This window comes from Scleropages formosus, chromosome 15, assembly GCF_900964775.1.
Source record: "Scleropages formosus chromosome 15, fSclFor1.1, whole genome shotgun sequence".
In the NCBI taxonomy this organism is placed as follows: Eukaryota; Metazoa; Chordata; class Actinopteri; order Osteoglossiformes; family Osteoglossidae; genus Scleropages; species Scleropages formosus.
Window position 1 is genome coordinate 16,386,656 of NC_041820.1, and position 19,890 is coordinate 16,406,545.

At 38.4% G+C, this 19,890-nt stretch overlaps 1 protein-coding gene across 15 annotated transcripts in view; it reads left to right on the top strand.

Moving 5' to 3' along the window:
• nrxn3a (neurexin 3a) overlaps window positions 1-19,551 on the top strand; it is a 223,762-nt gene extending 204,211 nt beyond the window's left edge. For 6 of the 15 annotated variants that reach the window (XM_018727532.2, XM_018727531.2, XM_018727534.2 and 3 more), the window contains 2 exons: window positions 5,667-5,757; window positions 16,780-19,551. In XM_018727532.2, coding sequence (XP_018583048.1) covers window positions 5,667-5,757; window positions 16,780-17,705 — 1,017 coding nt within the window. In that variant the 3' untranslated portion in view covers window positions 17,706-19,551. Of the gene's footprint in view, window positions 1-5,666; window positions 5,758-14,161; window positions 14,703-16,779 lie in introns of all 15 variants that reach the window. The other 9 variants (XM_018727533.2, XM_018727535.2, XM_018727544.2 and 6 more) reach the window with 5 other exon arrangements.
• Window positions 19,552-19,890: the final 339 nt, after the last annotated feature.

Here is a 19,890-nt window from a genome sequence, read left to right on the forward strand (position 1 = left end):
AGACTACAGAAAAGGGAACATCTACAGTAGATAAAACATACAAAGAACAAGAATTGTCTGGTGTAACAAAGCAATAATCCACAAAAAATAGATCTTAATCCCCAAAAGTTATTTGAACTATGGTTACTCTTTTACCATATTGCTTGGACAGTAATATATCCTACTGTATGCATTGTACACCAAATGTATCCATGTTGAGGGCTCTTCTTTCTTCAAATTTTAAACTGATAAAACTTAGTGAAGAAAAATTTTGATTTGCAGAGCCGCCTCAAACAAATACCACCAATAATTAGTAAATGGCCGATTGCCAGTGTTCTTTTAGAAATCAATAAGCCCTTTGGATTGACCAGTTTTTTTTTTTTTTTTTTAAAAAAGTGCTTTCCTGGAGTAAAGAATTTAATTTGTTCTTTTTGTTGTACAATAAACAGTCAATACAGCACAGTAGCAAAAAGCAAATGTAACTTTTCATTGTGCCATCGCTTCATTTAAAAATCCAATTAGCCATTCTTTCATTGCCTATTCATCAAATGTGAAGATTTACGAATAATTTGCTAACCCCAGGTATAGAGTCTGAAGAAAATGTGAAGCCGCTAGTTCATGTGGTTTGGCAGCAAAAATCCCGTATGAAATCTTTACAATGAGACATTGTGCTTGAATAATAGCTTTGGCCTGTATCAGCTGTTAAGTGAATCTGCTCATTGTTCTGTAGGAAAATGGCAGGTCTTAATGCACTATACTTTTCCAGTGTCTAATTTACTTCTCCTCAACCCTGGTAGTTCCCGATAACACTAATATACAACTCTGAAAAGTTCTATAATCTCAATCCTCTGCATCAGCATTCTAATAGATGCTATAATCGATTACAACTTGACACTGCAGTAAAATAAACCATTAAGGCTCAGCAGTTTGAGTAAAGCAGCCTCTGGCTGATCTATGCAGATGATGAACATAGTAAAGCATTTATATGGTTGTATGGTTTTTTTAGTCCTGTCTTGGCCTGAAGAATGAGGATAACTGAAAATCAAAGTTCACCACAGCTCAACGAACAGTGGCCCAATTTGAAGGCAGGCAAATTTTTCTGTATAAATGGAATGAAAAAGAAAAATTGTTTGACTGGTACATAACCAGTTTCACTTCCCCAACAGCTGTGCCCTGAATAAAAATTTCCCCTATTGAGAAATTAAATTTAAATAATTCATATGGCAATTTGTAACAATTATCATAAAGGATGACGCTCTTACATGTGATCTTTTACTTAGTTAATCAGGGGCATCAGGTGCTAGTGCATGCTAGCTCACTTTATGCACTGTTTATGTGAACTCATCATGTGTACCAGACAGGAATTTGTAGATTTGGATGAAGTCAACCAGGAGGGGTTTACACAGAAAAGCATAAGATGTAAGAAAATTATTAAGCAATTTATTACCGGGATAAAATGTTGTCAGCTTCATTAACAGCTATATCAGGCAGTCATATTACACTATTTAACTGATTATTGTATTTTCCCCACCATTTTATCACTGTTTGACAAAATAACTGGCTATCTGCAAGGACCTATTGTTTGTATTTCCTTTGTGCACCCTTACCAGAGAGGTAGTTCTCCCTAATTGAGTTTCCAGTCTTTTTCCACACTACTACTCAACTGCTCCATCTCACCCAGTGCACCCAGCAGGACACTAATATTTTCTGGCACAGCGAGCCTAGCCTGTCAGTTAACTCATAGCAAAGCTACAGTAAATATCCCACACTGATTAACTGGATTTGCATAGGCAGCGCAGGCCTCGGGCAAGGAGCTGAATGCTAACCAACAACACATATGGTGAGCACCACAGGCCCTATACACCATCTCCTCCTGTAGCCAGGGGGGACGTGTGATATCACGAGGCTGGAGGGAGAGAGTGAGGGCGGAGGAAGTCTCTCTCTGACTAGCTGCCTGTCGCAGCCACACAACACGAGACGCAGTCCAGCAAATGTAGGGATATTCTGGAGCTAGGTGTTACCAAACATCTCCTGGTTATGACAGGCAAGCCTGTGATATCTACATGTGTTCCTCACAGCTTCACTCCCACCACAGCTCCCTGGGGTATGGCATCCAGTGGAGACCCAGGGGTGCATATACAGACCTCTAGTCTGAAGGGCTCCTTCTGGCAGCTGCTACAGGCCTCCTCCGTCTCTGTGGATGTGGGTGGAAGGTGGGGGTAGGCCTGTCTCAAAAACTGAACTGATGTACATTATTTATTCATTCACAGCCCAAGCACCTCACTATTTTGCCTACCTAAACAAGCAGCTAGTTGCTGAAACATGATACAGCAACAATACTACACCTGGGATTCCACAGTCATACACTGAAGTAATTCTCATAATACCAAAGAGAAAGTGCCTTTGCATGCATTAGCAGCAGATGCTATTCATGACTGTGTTCTGGAGATTCCTGAAAGAAGGGGAGAGGAGGGGGGAGGAACAAAAAAACAAAACAAAACAACTTTACCACTGCGCCACAACGGAGCCGAGCATGTCTTCACCAAACCCTTAGAGCCCCACCTGCAAAACACTACATCTGGTGATTTACAACAGCATCCCAGTGTCACTGGAATACAGCCCTTGTTTGGTAGGTTTGTATCTGTACCAAGTGTTTTCAGTGGAAAGCATATGTCCACTCAAGTTTTTTAATTAGTCCTAGACCCAAAAAATTTCTGAGTCAAAAAAACCTTCCATTTGCATAGGCAGCACAGGCTTCCAGTGCACTGAAACTACTTTGTAGAAATGGTTTTTTTTTCCACTGGGGCACCATTGTGGTGCAGCAGGTATCGCTGCTGCCTTACAGCACTTGGGCTGTTTGGCATAGGTTTGAATCCAGCCAAGCATATCTGGTGTTTGCATGTTCTCTCCATGTCTGCATGGGGTTCTCTCTGGGTGCACGTGTTTCAGGTTAATGGGTAACTCTAAATTGCCTACAGTCTGTGTATGGGTGAATGAAGTGTGTGCATGTGTGGCTACCCTTCGATGGACTGGCCTCCTATTCAGAGTGCAACCCTCCCAGCTTGGTGCCTGGTGATTGTGGGGTGGGCTCTACACTGTTATGACCTAAGACAAGCACTTAAAAGTGAGTGAGGGGTTTAAATTGAGTTAAAGCTGTTATCTCGATGTGCTGTAGTAACTGTCCCACCGATTGTGTGACTTTAAGATAGAAGACACAAAGTCATTGTGCTAAACCCCCATTTTTATGTGCTAACAGCTGCTTCACTTGTTGCTTTTGTTTTCCCATCTGTAAAATCAGTGCATGTCTGAGAATTATGCCATTCATCTTTGCCAGCTGACCTCTGCTCTCCTCGTTGATACGGAGGTGCACTTATTGATTTGTCGACTGAAGCTTCAGTTTGGTGGGAGATCTATGGCCCTGTGGTACGCAGTGTTGTATATTTTAGTGCTATTGTTATTTAGTAGGACCCCCTATATACTGCTGTAATACATGGCTCCAGGGAAAGAAATCGACTTGAAATGAAGGTTTAAGGGCAGATACTTTGCCCTGCACCACACAGTAAATGACAGAAGTGCTTCTGAGATATTGCATACAGCACTGATTTTTCATACTTACTAGCTGTTACAGGGTACAAAGTGGACATTTTTCTTTGGCCTTATAAATACCAAATACAAATTATATGAAATAACACAACAAGCAACAGGTATACAATACATACAAAGCAGCACCAATTCCTCCTCTTCCTGCTGCTTTCAGAATACTGAAAAGTCAGTGTCAGTGATATGGTTGTGATGAAAAAAAATGAGTTCATATTTTAAGCATTGTTCCTGCTGCAAATAACCCTGCACCGTAGGCCCCCTCCTCTTCCTGTTCTGGTGTTCTATACAACGAACACCTCTACTCTTAGCACGAAAGACACATTTCCCTGTATGTTACATTCCTGGGGATGTAACAGAGCAATACACTGGACCATTTTTATATACACACACACACACACACACATTATATAATATATAGATCTCAAGCAAGTGTGCAACACAGGTCATAAGGTTGATCTGGTGCCATTAAGAAGATTGCTATCAAAAGGTCTTCACCATAGTTCTCAAAAAGTCAAGTGAAATCAATAAATGCCACATCGGTTCTCCAATGATGTTTGTGCATTAAATAATGTTTAAGCCCTTAAAATGAAAATAAATTGAAAGGATTTGGACGGATTTGCTTATCTGTTGGACACCATGAAGAATTACGTATCCCTGGCTTTAGAAAGCACATTGAAACTGGTTTATCTCCAGCAGTTCAATATTAAGTTTCCCCTCACTGCCAGGCCGGTTTGAGCGAGAAAGAGATTAATCCCTGTGTAAGAGATGAATGTTAAAGGCTTACACAGGGCAAAAACACATTTTCGCATTGTTAATACACGGATTAGGCCCTTTTACCCCCGACAAAAGCACCAACACTGTTTGTTGCAGACTGGCGTTTTGCTGATGCTTCAGCAAGTGTCCTGTACTGTGAGTTAGAGAGAATAACGGGGTGCCACTGCACTTTGGGAATTACATGTTGTACTTATGTCTAGTTTCACATTTACATTTATCCATTTAGCAGATGCTTTTCTCCAAAACAATGTATAGAGTAAACAAAAATTCATTTCACCAACAGACAGAGAAATAAAGGTGCAGACATGTGATTCTTTAAATACCGTCATTTAACCCAGTACCACCATTTTTGCCATTTTAGTTTTTCTTTGTTGCACAGGGTCTTTAGATATTTGAAATTACAAATAAGTGAATTATTAGTCATTCCTTTCTTAAACTTCCCCTTTGAGGTACTGAAGAGTTTTGACACATTAAAAATAAATTCAATGAATAATATTAACTCAGCAATATTTATGTGCACTTCAGCATGGAGTGCTGCAACTCTTCACTTCCATAATGTGTTCCTGGACTAGGATTATTTTCTACTCTTTCATTCACCTGTTTCTGCAATGCACACTCTCACATACTGGCATCTAGACCCAGTTGACAATTTCATTAGTCTGTCAGGATCAATAATATTTATGGACCTGGTCTCTTGTGGTGAAGCAAACTCAATCATTCCTCATGTTATTTATAATTTCATAAAGCTGCTGTATGACAGTGCTTATTTTATCCCCCTTCTAATTTGCTCCTAATAAAAATACGCCCAGCAAGCGCTATGAAGAATGGTGGGTTTCTAGCAGGGCTCGCTGTGAGCCCTGCAACATGGGAATAAATCAGACCTGCAGCCCACTGAGGTGCACAGATAATCCTGCAGTGGTTTACCACTCCTTGCCAGTGATATACAATAATAAAAACCCATGCAAAACTGTTTGAGGAAGAAGAATGAAGTTATGCTAGTCATAAATAATTAAAATGGGCAACTGGCAATGACCAAAAGAAAAATATACCGACTTGAACCACTACAATAAAGACCTTGATAAACGTCAATCTTTTTAAGTTATGCACACAAAGAAAGTGCTCATCTTTTTCAAAATAATTGTTAGTTGTAATGAAATCAGGGCAATGCACCTTTATGAACAGTTTGCTGTGAAGTTTAACATGGAGAAGTGCAGTGTTACATTGAATTCCTCTTTATTCTGTTGCAAGTTTTTCTCTTTAAACAGTGCAAGTTTTTGAGTTTTAAGATGATCTGTGTATGTGTTTTAATGTTGGGGTCGCCAAAGACGACAGAGGACATGGTATCTTCGGCAGAATGCTCCAGTGATGACGAGGACCTGGAGGAGTGTGACTCAGGACATGCAGGTGGGCTGGGTCAGATTAAGTCTGCTTGCTCCCGTGTGCCTTACCTCCATTTGATTTGCAACCGAGGATCCAGTCCTCTAAGCATCGCACCCCATGGCAATAGTGTAAGTTTAAAATCACATATCACTATTTTATTCTTCTTAAATGACTGTTAAAAGCTTCTCAATTGACATAGAAATATGAGGAAATTACATTAAAATCCAATCAGACATATTGGCATCACTTACAAGCTACACTTGACCATGGGGCTTTAAAGTGGTTAACATGGTAAGGGATTTATACTAATTTTGTCCTCTCTGTACCCGAGACAAGACCCAAAAAAAAAAAAAAAAAAAAAACAACTTTGCGTTAAAAGTGCAAAATTAGTATTAAGGAATACCATGTTCTCTGCATCGATGCTCCAAAATGTATCATACTTGATTTCCTGCCATGTGGTACTGACTTGCATTTTGACAGATGATACATTTTGATACATTATCCTTAAAATCTGCTTTCAGCAATATTATGATGTTTCACACAGTAACTGCAATTTCTTTATATTTTGCTTGTTTTCAGTTTTAGAAGCTTGCTTTAAGTTAAACTTTTAATAGAGAACAGATATCATCGAATTTCTGTGTATAATTTTTTGTTTACATTTTGTTCTGTAGTGAAAGTGTTCTGCTGTCCAGTCTATTTCCAACCAAAATATGAAAAATATAATCTTTAGTTAAATAGAAGTTTAGTTCATCATTCACTTGGAGTCCACAATTATTTTTGAGAGGACTTGGGAACAGACCCTTTTAAATAGGCCTTCACACAAGCTCCAAAAGTAACAAAATCCCAGGGAGCACCACATTAGCTAGGACACTGTGTGCCACATACTTCAATATTTTTACTTTTTTTTTTTGCATTGTAAAAGGACCTTGGGAAAATAAGAGCCTTTATTCACTGATTATTAAGCTTTTATTTTTGCCCCTCCCCAGTCCGGCCTCCATCCCCAATTCTACTAGAAGATTCCACTTTGCAGATGTAAGAGATATTTGCACCTGTCCATTACCTTGGACGAATTATAGACCTCCATCTGGTTTGTTATTGGTGGAAAATAAAAACCGGGTTCAAAGCATTTATTTGGTTATTACCCTAAGACTGGTTTTCCATGCTTCATACATAAAAACATGAAAAAGGTTCCTGGAAATTATCAAATGTTACTCTTATACAGTAATTACCTTTAAAAATTCACATGGCGGTTGTCTTTGCTGTACTGTTTTATTCTTATGCTGAGACTGTAGCCTACAATATTTAGGAAGAGATTTGAAAGAAAAGCTACACAACTAAGAATGTTGCTAGTGCATACAAAGAGCTCTATACCTTTTACTTGTGTGTCTAGCCATTTCTTTACAGTCTTTGTTAAATGATTTAGTCAGTATTAATGTGATTTGAAAGGTCACTCCCCAAGTACTCTCAAAGAATATCAATATATGACATACAGTATATGCAATTACACACACTGTCATAGTCTCTGATTTTCTTTATATGTATACACAGAAGTCAACAGACCCCATCCATCCAGTCACGTTTACACAGAAATTCACGTCTTCATTCTAACCCCCACATCAGTTGACGTGGACAGTTGCATGATGTAATATTTTTATGATGTATTTATTTTTAATTACATCTATAAAGCACGCATGGATTATAAGAAACTCAGTTTTGTTTATGTTTGTTTATTGTTTAAAGTTGGTGCTCTCATTAGAAAATGTACAAAAGAACATTTCTGTCATTTCGCCTCATCTTGTGCCGCATGGATTTTTGGTGGTTGAAAATTTTTGCCTCCACATTTTTTTTTTTTTTTTTTTTTAATGAATGTGCCATAGGGTTTTACTTAAACATTTCCATTTTGAGTAACAAAGGCAAATGAAAGGCAACAAAATCTTTTCTTGCCATCAGTCCTGTTTGGCCTCTTGCAGTCAGCTATAATCTGCCTCAAGAAAGTTGTGTGTGAAAGAATGATTTTTCTCTCCCTCTCATTCCCAACCTTGTGTCCTGAGCCTTTCTGCATATGTATTTTTTTTTAATGCAGATGGCATAAAAAGAATTTTATTGCCACAGAGTATATCTGTTTTTCTATTTATTTTGTTGTTTCATGTGGCATGCAATATCTGTAGCTTCTAACATACTAAAACCAACCTTATAGACACTAACATCCTTCAATGCATGGACGTTAGTGCCATTTCGTGTGTTAAGCCCATAGTTCTGCATTCAGGCTAACCCAGCAAGTTGTAACACAGTTCTGTCTAGCTCAAGTTCAGCATCATTTAGAGCAGCAGTAGAGATTGCAGCTGTATTAGTATTTTTCTTCTTTTTTTTTTTTTAAACCTTTTTTTCCAGTAATGTGTCAATTGGTCTTTCTGTCTTTGTCTAAAGTGTTGGTTATCATTTCATTTTGTTCTTTGTAAAAAACTGTTGGATTTTTCCCTTGCCCTGAAGGAATTCCATAAGGAGGCTCACCCAAAAAATATTAAATGAACATCCAAATTTTAGAGGTGATAAAATTTTTCCACCCATGCAATTTAGTTTAATGCAGTTAAAAATGATATTCATTTCTTTACTGTTAGACATACATTATTTACATTTATTTAGTAGACACTTTTCTCCAAAGCGACTTCCAATGAACTCTATATAGTGTTGTCAGCCCACACACCTTATTCACCAAGGTGACTTACACTGTTAGATACACTGGGTCACTCATCCATGCATCAGTGGAACACACACACTCTGTCACTCACACACTATGGGGGAACCTGAACAGCACGCCTTTGGACTGTGAGAGGAAACCAGAGCACCCGGAGGAAACCCACGCAGACACGGAGAGAACATGCAAACTCCACACAGACTGAGCAGGGATCGAACCCACGTCCTCCTGCACCACCATGCCGCCCACGTTAGAATACATTATATTATGCATAAACTAGCTACACATTTATTAGAAAAATACTGCATTTTCAGGCTGAGAGATGGCATGTGGATAATTTGTTTTAATCTGTTTACTCGTAGCATCTTTAAGCTTTACCCTTCAAACAAGAATGGAAAGTTGAAAATATTCAGGGGCTCCAGTGAGGCTTAATTACCCAGGCAACTGTCAACTACAAGGTCTACAAAAAGGCTTTTGTCAAGACTCCTCCATGTAGCTTTTTTTTTTTAGAAACACAGGGTGTTCTAAGGGGGCCTGGGGATTTTTCTGCTAGCTTTTACTACTGTTTAACGACATGCATCATTCTAGTAATGACTAATGTTCCACATGTTTAAAAACATCAATTACCAGTCTTTTAATTGAGTTTATATAGGCTACAGATTAATTTGGAAGAAAAGCCATTGCCAGTATTAAAAACAACACTGCTATAAAAACTAAGTAGCTGTTAACTGATCCTATTTGCTTAGGTTGGATAACCCAAGTATTTTTGCCTAGGACCACAGGCAATTAAACTGCTACAGTGGTTTGGCTGAGGACAATCAAACACTGCTTTAATGGAGACCCAAATGTAAGAAAGTCGAAATTTACAGTTTACTGCAGTCACCATAGAGACCGACAACACTTCTTGGAAGAGCAGGAGGGTTGTTATTAATAAGAGAGGCATTACTGTCCCAGCTCAGAATGGTTTTTGAGCCCTTTCTTTAGATACAGTAGGTGTGATGCTCAAGGGTAAAAATACAGCATATATACCAGTCAGGATTTGTGCAATTTCACTAACTCTCCACAAACAGTTGACAGTTTCCCCACAAAAATTAAGTTTGCCTCAAGTTAGAGCTTCTAGTACAGCAGACACAAATCTTACATGATCCATTCTAAAAGACAATATATAAGCTTGTTTAGATCACAGCCAAATCCCAATCATATTCACCACATGGGTCCTCTGCAAAATACCGGAGAGCAAATGGTTCCTTGGGGCATCATGCAGTTCCAACACTGACATGCCATCAACATTAATCATACATGGAAAGGTCCAGAATCCAGAGGCAAAATGGTGTCTACATTAAGTAGGTATTATCACCTTCTTTACACAGTCCTCCAGAAATGCAAGAGTTTTAATGAATTTGGTGATCATTTTTGCTCTAACATGAAACAGGAGCATCCATTTTTTCACGTTTCACTGAGGTAAAGGCCTCAGACTACAGAACATGCATCGACTCCAGTTAAAAAAAAAAAAAAAAAAAAAAAACAAACAACTTGTGCCGTTTTATGCGTCCTGCCCGCAGTGCTTGTAGAAAGCAGCATTTACTCGGCATGAAGCAGGCAGCTACAGGACCGTCTCTTTACCTATATGGTTTGTGGTGGCTTTGATTCATGAACTGACTGGCAAATGATGTAGTGGACATATCAAAAACTTTGATTACTGAAAGACTTTCAAATCATCACAAGTTTTATGTAACAGAGTGTGAATTCCCTAATAGCTGCCTGCTCCTGTCAGGCCTTGATATACTTACTATTACTGCCTTGTTTTTATCTTTTATCTGATTTTTTTTTTTTTTAAACACAGTCTTAAAATTTATATCATGTTGGATCTCTATTGTTATGGCATAATATATATATAGGGTAGTCACTAAGTTCTGAAACCAACTTACATGTGGCACTGCCATAGTTGCAAGCCACAGGCACACAGTGTCTAGTGTTACAACTTACTGATTTACACCATATGTTTTGAAAAGAGTTAAAATCCTAAAAATAGTTTCTTGCACACACAGCATCCTAGATGTTAGAGGGAACATTGCCAGTCACCTCACAAATTCACATATAATTGTCAGACAAGCACACATCATGCTTGTTACATGAAAAGTTTGATTGATATGGATACAATAAAAAATTCAATGTGGCTAGCTGTCACCAATACCCCTAATCACACTTTAACAAGTAGGATTAGAGTATTACAGTCAGTTTGGGAATTAGTCATATAAACAAATGTTCCTAGGTATGCATCAAGACCACTTTGGAGTGTAAAAAAAGGAAGGTACTTCTGAACGCTGGTTTAAAGCCATGGCAAAATAGGGGATTCCACATCACCAAAGAAAAATATTATCGACTTCATTTATAAATGTTTGGCTAAATTAACTTAAAAGTACCAGTAAAAATGCCAGCACAATTTCTCTGAAACTACACTGTACTACAGTATGCTTAAACTTAGCAAGCTCGGTTATAATAGTGAATATGTACAGACTAATGACTATATACAGAAACAATTTATACAGCACTTAAAAAAAAAAAATCTAATTAATTGGACCCGGTAGTATAAAAAGGTGATTAAAGGTGCTCTGTTTAAAGCACCTGTGTATCCCAAGGGAGTCTCATTTATCAAATTAATAAAGATGAACAGGGCAGTCAATGAAGGGAGAGACAGACACAGCAAAATACTGTCAAGGGATTGCCATGTTCTTACTGTGCTTACCAAGTCTTTACAGTGAGTGTAGAAAGTGACCATACAAAGGTTTGCATGACACCGTTAGTATGCAGGACAGAGGAACTGCTAATAAGCCATTTCTTCTGCTCAGTCGCTTTGGCTGAGATCAAGGAAAATAACATTATTTTAATGCTGGACTGAACATATAAAAGCTTGCTTACATGGCCAATAGTCATTAATCTCTCTAAATGACTTTAATATCTTTTCCAGTACAGGCAATCACATTTCTATTCTTAGTGCCTATTAATAAGAAATATTTAATTACATGTTCGTTGTTGATTTCTAAAATATTTTTCCCAAGCACTCAAGTACAATGCACTCTAATCCTATGACTTCTCAAAAAATTAAACATTCATTTGTACATTTGTATGGTCATTCTGAAGTAAAGCAGACAGAATACACAATGGGCATAGACTTGGCATCATTTTCCCTACCTCCCTGCAAGCACCCCCTCCCCTGGATCCAGTGTTTCTGTGCTCCTACCACCCAGTTACTGAGTGAAAAACCCTCATAGCACTGATCACAAAGACAGCTTGCCGTCTCTGATGTCTACAAATCCAATTCAATTCCAAACCACATCCTGAGGTGCCACTCAGCCTGTATTTAAAATAGACAGATTGAATTCATTTTCCTACTCACATTCTCCTTGTTTTAAACAATATCAAATCTGTCAAATTACATGGCACCTACTAGCTATGTAATACAATGAAAATACCTGCACATTACTTATTTACAGGGTTTTTTTTAATTCTCATCTCAAGGATAGACAGTGCAGCTGAGGAACTAAAATGCGCATTAATAAGTACCGAGCAAAGTCCCAAAGCTGTCTGCAGTTCATCACATCCCATCTCATCTCAGTCTGAGCCACGTCCCTCAGCCACTAGGGCTAAAATTCTGGTAAATAATGGGGGGAAATAAAGGACCATTTTAACCGATAATTATTTTAGATGTTTCGGAAAATATGAATAGTGCTGAATACCATGGTACTCTATTCCAAGTAGCAATGACATCCTATGTCAAAATAATGATTCATCCTACAGTGACGTGTCTATGACAATATTTACTGGTAAACATTGTATAGTACCTACCAAAGTCTGGTCTGAGAAGGACAAAGAATTTCAAACCCAAACAAAGGGGAGGAGTTAAATGTTCAAACAACATGACATAATAAGTTGGGTACAGTTCTAATGTATGCTTCATGTATATCTGTGAAATGACAGAAAAATATCAGCAGAAGTTTTTTTTTTTTTTTTTTTTTTTTTTTTGGGGGGGGGGTGACAAATCCAAAAAAATGGCATATTTACACTTTTTCCACCTGATATCATCAGTACTCTGTCTAGTTCATCACTTATCACTACTAAATTAACCATGACATTATTACATAGAACATAGACTGCATTACATTTACAACTATATTTTCCACGGTTGTAATTGTCAAATAAACTACCAGACCACGCTGCTAGAGTAATAAAATAATTTGTTAACTTGCACCTTATGCAAGATTGAGTTTCATTCAGCCATGCATAAATCTTCATGTGTGTTTAAAGTTTCACTCTCTCTCCAAAGATCTTAGTCAAACACAACTGTGATGCTTGGAAACAGTGTTGACAAAATAAATGTATTATGCAGTCTGTCAAGTGGTCCTAGTCCCACTTCTGAACATAATGAAAAGCGTGGTGACGGTAAGATATTGTGCTCAAAAAAAAAAAAAAAAAAAATTCTGAAGACAGAACCACTTATTTTCATTATTTCGTAGAGTTAAAACACTCCGCTCCGCTATATATTCCAGCAAAACCACTGCAACGATTGTTGATGACACAAACTGAAAACCTCTTATTGGTGCTTTCAGGAAAAGCCTTCAAGCATTGTGCACTCTTGTGGAATTCCTCAAAGTACTCTGTATGCAGTTAAACCAAAGACTGTGGGTCCACCATTGACCTTTAAAGGCAAAATCCTAGCTGCATTAAATGTTATGAAAAATAGATCAATAACAGTATAATAACTATGCCACTGGTAACCCAGTACTTCACTGATTCTCCTTCTACACACCCAGCTTGAGAGTTAAGCAGTGGTACAGCCACAAAACCTACAACTCTTGGTTAAACTGCTACTCTGACCTTTAACCTCTCAACCTGCTAACCTCCTCCTTACCCTAGCTTGCTGTGCTGTACTTATACTTTCCCTAAATGCAACTTACTTTAAGCATGCATTAACATCTTGCAATACAAAAATAATCCATTTTCAGGCAATTTCCTCTTTGACGTACATCCAGACTGCACGCCTGTTATGTGTTTTAAAACTACTAATAACAAATATTGTCACTTAAACACATGACGGAGGTGCCAGTTACCCAGAAACTGTCACTCTTGACTGTGTTCGTTCTAGCTTGTGCGTCTGGTTGTTCATCTACGATAGTGTGTGAAAATTTTAATTGCTTTGCACTTCCTTCCTTTTCAATTTTTTAGTCTGTATATATAGTTCATATATATAATTGTTTTTTAATTGATTATCTCTAAGGTTCTGTTGAAAATTCACTGTCTAAAGGCTGAAAATTACATTTGAATATTTGAATTATTACTATTATTTCAGTATATATATATTTTATGAATTTGGAACTACTTCAGGGAATGTTGTGTGGGCTGAAATTCAAACATTGGCCACCTACTAAATTTGGGGGGGGGGGAAACAAGGCATACTTCTCAAATGTCAACTGAAGACTTCTCTCCTTGATTCATTCACACAGCCCACATCACTGTTGGTGAAGCAGTTCCAGGCCTGCATTGTTATTTTCTCTACTGTTATCTAATTTTGATTCAGCTATTTAGATAAACAACTGAATAAATGAATGGTTGAATTGCATGGCGAAGAAGTTGCAGTTTAGGGTTTGTGAGATGTCAGTGTTAGAGTTCTGTTATTTTTTTGTAGATGGGCATGAATATGCTCATTGTTTGTATATCCCCATCCCTTCCTTACAGCCAAAAGCTCTAATGCAGCCCGACCGCTTCGTACCGCCTTTACATGGACATGGCAACTGACTTACACATGCAGCCCCCTCATTTTCATCTCCTATGTAGTGTGTTCATAGGTCCCACCCTCTCCTCATCTACCCACGCCTCCTTAGCAGTGTTACAATATGTACAGCCATCCATTCATTCAAAACAAGTAAATCAAACTAAGCAAAAACTTTAAATTATTAGAATGTAGATATTTATTTAAAATCAAATCTATCAAAGCAACTGTTATAGATGTACAGTTTTTTGTAATATCTGAGTTATTTATCAAAGAAAAAACAAAACAGAATAATGGTGAAGTTTATTTTTCATGTTATGTGGTGTGGATGTATGTGTTGTTGCCTCCCTGTACCATCTTGTCTAAAAATATATTAAAACTACAAGAACTACAATTGCTAAACAAAATTTTACAGCAGTCTAACTATACTTGTCCACAAGCATTCTTACACAACTTTCTTTTATAAATTTTTTCTTCATGCCAAAATCATGCGGGCAATTTGTTGATGTAAGTTGACGGAACTATGTGGTATGCCTTCTTCCTTCAATAACTTTTTTCATAAGCTGTTTCATTTTTAAAGCTGACATTTTTGAAGTTTTGCTTTTTTAATGAACATACCTAAGCCATTTTTTAAATAAACATACTTGTGCTTTTTGTTTGTGAATGTTCATAATGTAATGTTTGCTGTAATGTGACTATACTGCAGTTCAATGGTATGTTTGCATTGATATTTGTTTCTTTTTATGATTTGGAGTTTGCATCATCGTTTGCTACCCCTCTATACGCAAGCCTTTGAGGCACATAAGCAGCCACCATGTTATAGAGGATTTTGACAGTTTCCCTGACCTTCTGAATGTTCCCTCGTGACTCAAAACACAGCATGAGAAAGTTTCATTCAAATACTTTGTTCATGTATGCAAACCCGCAATGAAATACACATGACTAAATGGCACAAAATCGGTTTTGCAGACACTCACTTTTACACTAGTTTCTGAGGGACTGGCACAGAAATACCGTCAAATGTTAGACGCTTGGCACACAGTGTGTTGCGGAACTCTGAATCGGGTCCCATCGTCTCACGCTGTTCTCCACAAGTGCTACTTACAGCTAGCGTGCCTGCTCTACTCATTAGCAATTCTAATTCTTAACTCAGCTACATCAGTGCTACTCCCACAGAGTCTTTAATCAGTACACAAGCCTTTTCTTTCTGCTACATTGTTTTAATGAGCAATTTTGTTCCCATTTAGGAATACATTTTACTTGAAAGGAAATAGCAATCTGAGAATTATCCCTCATACATTCATACTTAAGAAAAGATTTGACGTAATGGGTTTGTATTAAATGCCCCTAGTATTTCCTAAGAGCTTTACAGTCTGTGTATATGCAGATGTATATGGATGCAAATCATAAGAGGACAGAAACTCAGCTCTGTTGAGAGGGAACATTCAGTTGTCCTGAATCATCTGGTGGCATCTTGCCATTTGAGTAGCAGTCCAAAGCCAGACAAAAAATTAAAGGGCAGGGGCTGTGTGGGAGCCACCTGGAGCATCGCTGGGGACTAAAGCTGAGCTCCTCACCTTCAACTCAACCCTCCTTCTCCTAGAGTATCTTACTCACAAGACTCTAAAGTGAAGACATTTGGTTGTATGCCACATTCAGATGTTGAATTCAGGCTTCCCCCGTATAACACAGGTTCCATTTACGAGACTTAGAAGTTAACAGCAATGAGCTGTTAACCCCCACTTATGCCTTGGTGACCATGGAGGAGAACCACGCAAGGCAAGCAGAATCCCACTGTAAGCGTGGGTTTCTTTTATACAGGTCAGATGTCAGATACGTGCACCAGCATGTAATCATCTCTCAGAAATCTTGTGACTCTTCATCATCTATAACAATGAGCCCTAAAAACAAAAGTGTTTTAAAAAGAATGCTGAAGTTTGAGAGGGCAGAGGAAAACCGTAAAAGCAAAACCCAAAGTGATAAAACATACGTCCACTAAAAGGCAATACCATAAATTACTCTGTCATCAGATTTACTACTAATTTATCACAAACTATATTTTACCAATAGCTCAGCAGAGAGGGCTGCAAGCATTACAAGTGATTACAGCATTATGAGAACTGCATGATTAGGCTGTATTCTAATAATAATAAAATAATAATAATTATTGTAGTGAAGAGCTCTTTTTACATTCTCTTTATATGCATATAAGAATTACACTAGTTATGCAAGGGAAGCCTGTACTATCGTATTCATTACCAAAAAGGCAAAAGCCCCACACAGATGTTGGAAACTACAGCCCTGACCAATTGGAACGTTAAGAGTTCCAAAACTCGGAGAGCCCAGTTCACATCGTGGGTCCTCTGTAACAGTGCACTCAACAGCTGGCTTACCCGTCCAAATCCTCTCATTGCCTTTTGACTGTATGTAACCATTCTTTTTTTTTGTTTGTTATGCTGCTATTTGTTTCAGTGGCTGTATTTATTATGTCATGCTTTACTGGGATGGTTCATCATTTTTATTTGTACTCTAGTCATGGGCACAAATGTTCAACTCTAACATGTCCTTTCTGTTTTGTTCCTAGGAGGCGAGTTAGTAATCCCTGTACTTGTAGAAGATCCCTTACACACTCCTCCTATAGCCACTCGTGCACCCTCCATCCCTCTCCCCACAACCTTCCGCCCCCTCCTCACCATTACTGAGACCACCAAAGAGTCCCTGTCCGTGGCCACTGAGGCGGGCTTACCTTGCTTGTCGGACCAAGGCGCCGATGATTGTGATGGTGATGGCTTGGTGATATCTGGGTATGGCTCAGGGGAAGCATTCGACTCTAACCTGCCCCCTACTGATGATGAAGATTTTTACACCACCTTCTCCTTGGTAACAGATAAGACCTTGTCAACGTCGGCCTTTGAAGGGGGCTACAAAGCTCACGCGCCTAAGTGGGAAGCCAAGGACTTTAGACCTAACAAAGCCGCCGAATCTGGTAGGACTACTACCACATCTTTGTCCCCTGAGCTGAGTCGCTCCGCAACCTCCTCCACGCCCGAAACACTGCCCAAACTGCCTGCAGGCAAAATGAATAACCGAGAGCTAAAACCCCAGCCAGACATAGTCTTGCTTCCATTGCCCACTTCCTATGAGGTAGACAGCACAAAGCTGAAGAACCCATTAATAACCTCCCCCATGTTCCGTAATGTACCCACAGCCAACCCCACGGAGCCGGGCACCAAGCGGGTTCCGGGGGCCTCAGAGGTGGTCCGTGAGTCTAGCAGCACCACAGGGATGGTCGTCGGAATAGTTGCTGCAGCCGCCCTGTGCATCCTCATCCTCCTGTACGCCATGTACAAGTATAGGAACAGGGACGAGGGCTCCTACCAGGTGGACGAGACCCGCAATTACATAACTAACTCGGCACAGACAAATGGCGCGGTGGTGAAGGAGAAGCAACAAAGTGCAAAGAGCAGCAACAAGAAACAGAAAAACAAGGACAAGGAGTATTACGTGTAAAATGTCCTCAGAGAGAAGTACACTGAATAACAGTAACTGCATCAGGAGCTGCAGAGTGAAGAAGAGGGAACATGAAGAAGCTTGTTACTGAGTCACTGAACTATGAAATGTACTGTAATATAAAGCACACTTACTTATTGTAAGCATACCGAGAAGGCTAATAGCAACATTAGTGATCTTAATCTTCTATCTGGCCTGAGACATAATCAGTGTAGAATACTTCACAGTTACATGATTAAAGTGACTTTTAGAGGTATGTGATCCTTGGCGTAAACCTTGTTTTTTGTAACCCTGTTAAAAAAAATAATAATAATAAAAAATATCATAACTTTGGCCATTTCAAGCATGTATGCGACATGTAGCGCTGGCATCTTTACAAGTGTGGGTCAGAAAACAAAGATCATTGTAGAAGTCAAAGAAAAAAAAAAGACTTTTGCCATAAAAAAGACAAATTTGTATTTGTACTACATTATGAAGTGTGGTGTCTTATCATACATTAAAACAAAGTGAGAGAACTGGTAAAGACAGATTTCAGATGATCTCGCAGCACTGTTTACTGAAGCCAATTCTCTCCATCATACAAGTGACAATGAAAAGTAAGTGGAGAGCAGCAGTTCTTTCTCGTCTCGGTAGAGCACTTGATTGTAATGCATGCCATCCTAGTGCTACACGCTCCTCAGTCTCACTTGAACAGAAGCACCAGGCCAAACTGCTGTTCATCAAAGCATCAACCCTTCTTTCTTCTTAAAACCACAACCAAGACAAGAGCCCCAGACATTTCCAGCCAGTGCTGGTTCTAACTTGCACAGCCTTCTGTGGTGATTCATCCCTTCCCTTTGTGTTTCTTACCAAGCTGCTGTGACAGGAAGGATCTCAGTGTCTAATGGAGGACTGTGACAGTACTAGAGCACTGTTCAGGATATCAATACAGAAATAAATCTAATGTGAAAAGTGTGAATTTTATCTTATGTCACAGTCAACTGTGTCAAACAACAAATTTGTTTACATATTTTATTACATTATAGCTGTTGTACTTTGTAGGTAGATATTGTACATAACATTTAAGTTGTAATTTTTTTAGTAATTTTATTGTACAGACTAATCATTTGGTTTATCAGTGTATTTCATGAAGAAAATCAAAACTGATATGAAGAAAGACTTTGGAGCAAAGAAAAACATATTTTATAACAAAAGGACAAGAAAATATTGTTAGGATAGAAAATTAATCTTCTGATCTCGCTGATGTTTCTAAGTCGCATGAATATTTGACTACTGAAAGTTGTCAATCAAATACAAAATGCCCTTAATTGTATCAAAGCTTCCTTGTTATTGATTATTTTAGTGTTATTTTTATTTTGAAAGAATAAACGGAAGTACAATAAAGAGAAAGTATATTGGATGCTACAGCACAGGTGGGACAGCCTGCTGAGACTGTGTGGTTTCTGAAGGTTCTCTGGTCATCGCAGGCAACCTGAAGCCACCATTTTGGTTGTTATTTCAGTCACTTCATTGATTTTTCTCTCATTTTTGTGCAAAGTTTCAATGATCTTTAAGTTTTCATTTCTTTTTTCTTATTTTGTTACCACCTTCTTTCATTTCTGATCTGATTCCAGATTCTACTCTGTAATAGACAAACAGGTTGTTGACACCATTGTACAAGATCCCCTTATGTGACAATGCCCATCTTTTTGCAAAAAATACTCGGGAATTCCAGATTAACATTTTGTTATCAGAAAGATTAAACAAACACCAGATTAATAATAATATTATTAAGTTCTCATGTTAAACAGACAAATAAACATCATAAAAACCCTGTGGGTCTGATGCCGTCTGACCCTGCCCTCATGCCAGCCAAAAACTCCATGCTTGTAGTAGAAATCGTGTCTTTTTCCCTCGTTCCTCCACAGTAGGGTAGGTAAAATGACTAGCTGGGAAGGGGTAGGGATTAGTTAGGAGCTCTGTATACATCTCCTAAGGTCATGTCACATTCCTGTACACTGCCAATACCAGCTATAGTACTTAAGTATCCCATTAGCCTGAAAACTAGTCTTTTCCTTTGAAAATTAAATAAATAACCAACACAGTTTAAAAAAAATGTTTCTGATCTAAGACATGGCCATTTCTTCTGTACATTCTGGCTGGTTTTTGGACTAATGACATTCCTGAGAGCAAAAACAAGTAATAC